Source organism: Plasmopara halstedii (assembly GCF_900000015.1).
Source record: "Plasmopara halstedii genome assembly, contig: Scaffold_2956, whole genome shotgun sequence".
Classification (NCBI taxonomy): domain Eukaryota; phylum Oomycota; class Peronosporomycetes; order Peronosporales; family Peronosporaceae; genus Plasmopara; species Plasmopara halstedii.
In genome coordinates, this window is record NW_020189861.1 from 459,497 (window position 1) to 460,650 (window position 1,154).

The 1,154-nt window shown below is 35.1% G+C and overlaps 1 protein-coding gene across 1 annotated transcript; it reads left to right on the forward strand.

The window, feature by feature from the left end:
- Positions 1–450: 450 nt before the first annotated feature.
- PHALS_06188 (Pleckstrin homology-like domain) lies at positions 451–984 on the forward strand (the record flags this gene model as incomplete). The annotated part of the gene is made up of 1 exon (XM_024719431.1): positions 451–984. One exon carries the CDS (start codon positions 451–453, stop codon positions 982–984), a length of 534 nt encoding a protein of 177 aa, XP_024584731.1.
- Positions 985–1,154: the final 170 nt, after the last annotated feature.

Below are 1,154 nucleotides of genomic sequence, written 5' to 3' on the forward strand. Positions count from 1 at the left end.
TGAATACGATGAACAAGTGCAGCTAAATTAGTCGACAATTCTTCTTGAACAGGAAGTTTGTCACTCATCCACCTGCAGTAAAACAATGCTTTCCAAAGTTTGTCCCATTCCAATGCTGTCCATGTTTTCTTCTTTGTTAAGTATATTGTCAACTTTTTTACAGCACGGTCCCGATATTTTTTTTCTAGCACAATAATAACAAACATGGAAAAGAACAACGACAAGAATATAGAAATCATGTACCGGTATGCGCAAGGTGCTGACCAAAGCGAGAAGCGGCATTCTCCATGACATAATTATATTTGCTACTTAACTTGTAATGAGGAATGCTAACCAATGCCTTCTTATCTAAATTATCGACTAATAAGATTTTGATATATTGCAATATACATTCGTACCGGTAGAATTTTCAACCCCAGAATTGAAACGTACTAAACAACGTACGTCGCGATGGAAGGCATTTTGTGGACACGAGATGGTCGAAGTAAACTATTACGTGGTTGGCATAAACGGTATTTTGCATTATCAAATGCTGGAGTGCTTCGTGAATATACATCGAATATCAAAAAGAAGGAACTTTTGCGTCGAGAAACATCGACAATAATATCAACTATACTATCTCATGATAGTTATGAGATGAATGGAATGATATTACAACGTGAAATGGATATTCGTGGTGCAATTATTAAATCATTACCATTTCCATTAGTTGGGAAACGTCATGCATTTCAAGTGAAGATTGTACAAAGTGAACCAAATATTAAAGTAGTACTTTGTGCTCGACAAGTAAATGATGTTCGATTATGGATAAATGCATTACGATCTGCTGCTTTAAAATTGAAGATTCCACGATATCCAAGTCCAGTAGGATGGAGTAGAGAGAGTGATTTCTTGAATTTTGATCGAGTTCAAAAAAGTGAGTTTTTAGAAATTCAGATGCCTCAACGTACTGATATGGCACAATTAAGTTCAGTATACGAATGAATTTATGATAGTTGTGTGGAAACAGCTCAGAATTTAACAGTTGCTGGTGTGTATATACCAAGAGGTTCGTTATTTGTAAGTGCAAATGGTGTATTTCTACAAACATTGACATCAATTGAAGTGAAAAAGATGTTATTAGAATCAACAGGAACTTTACCTGTATCTTTAAG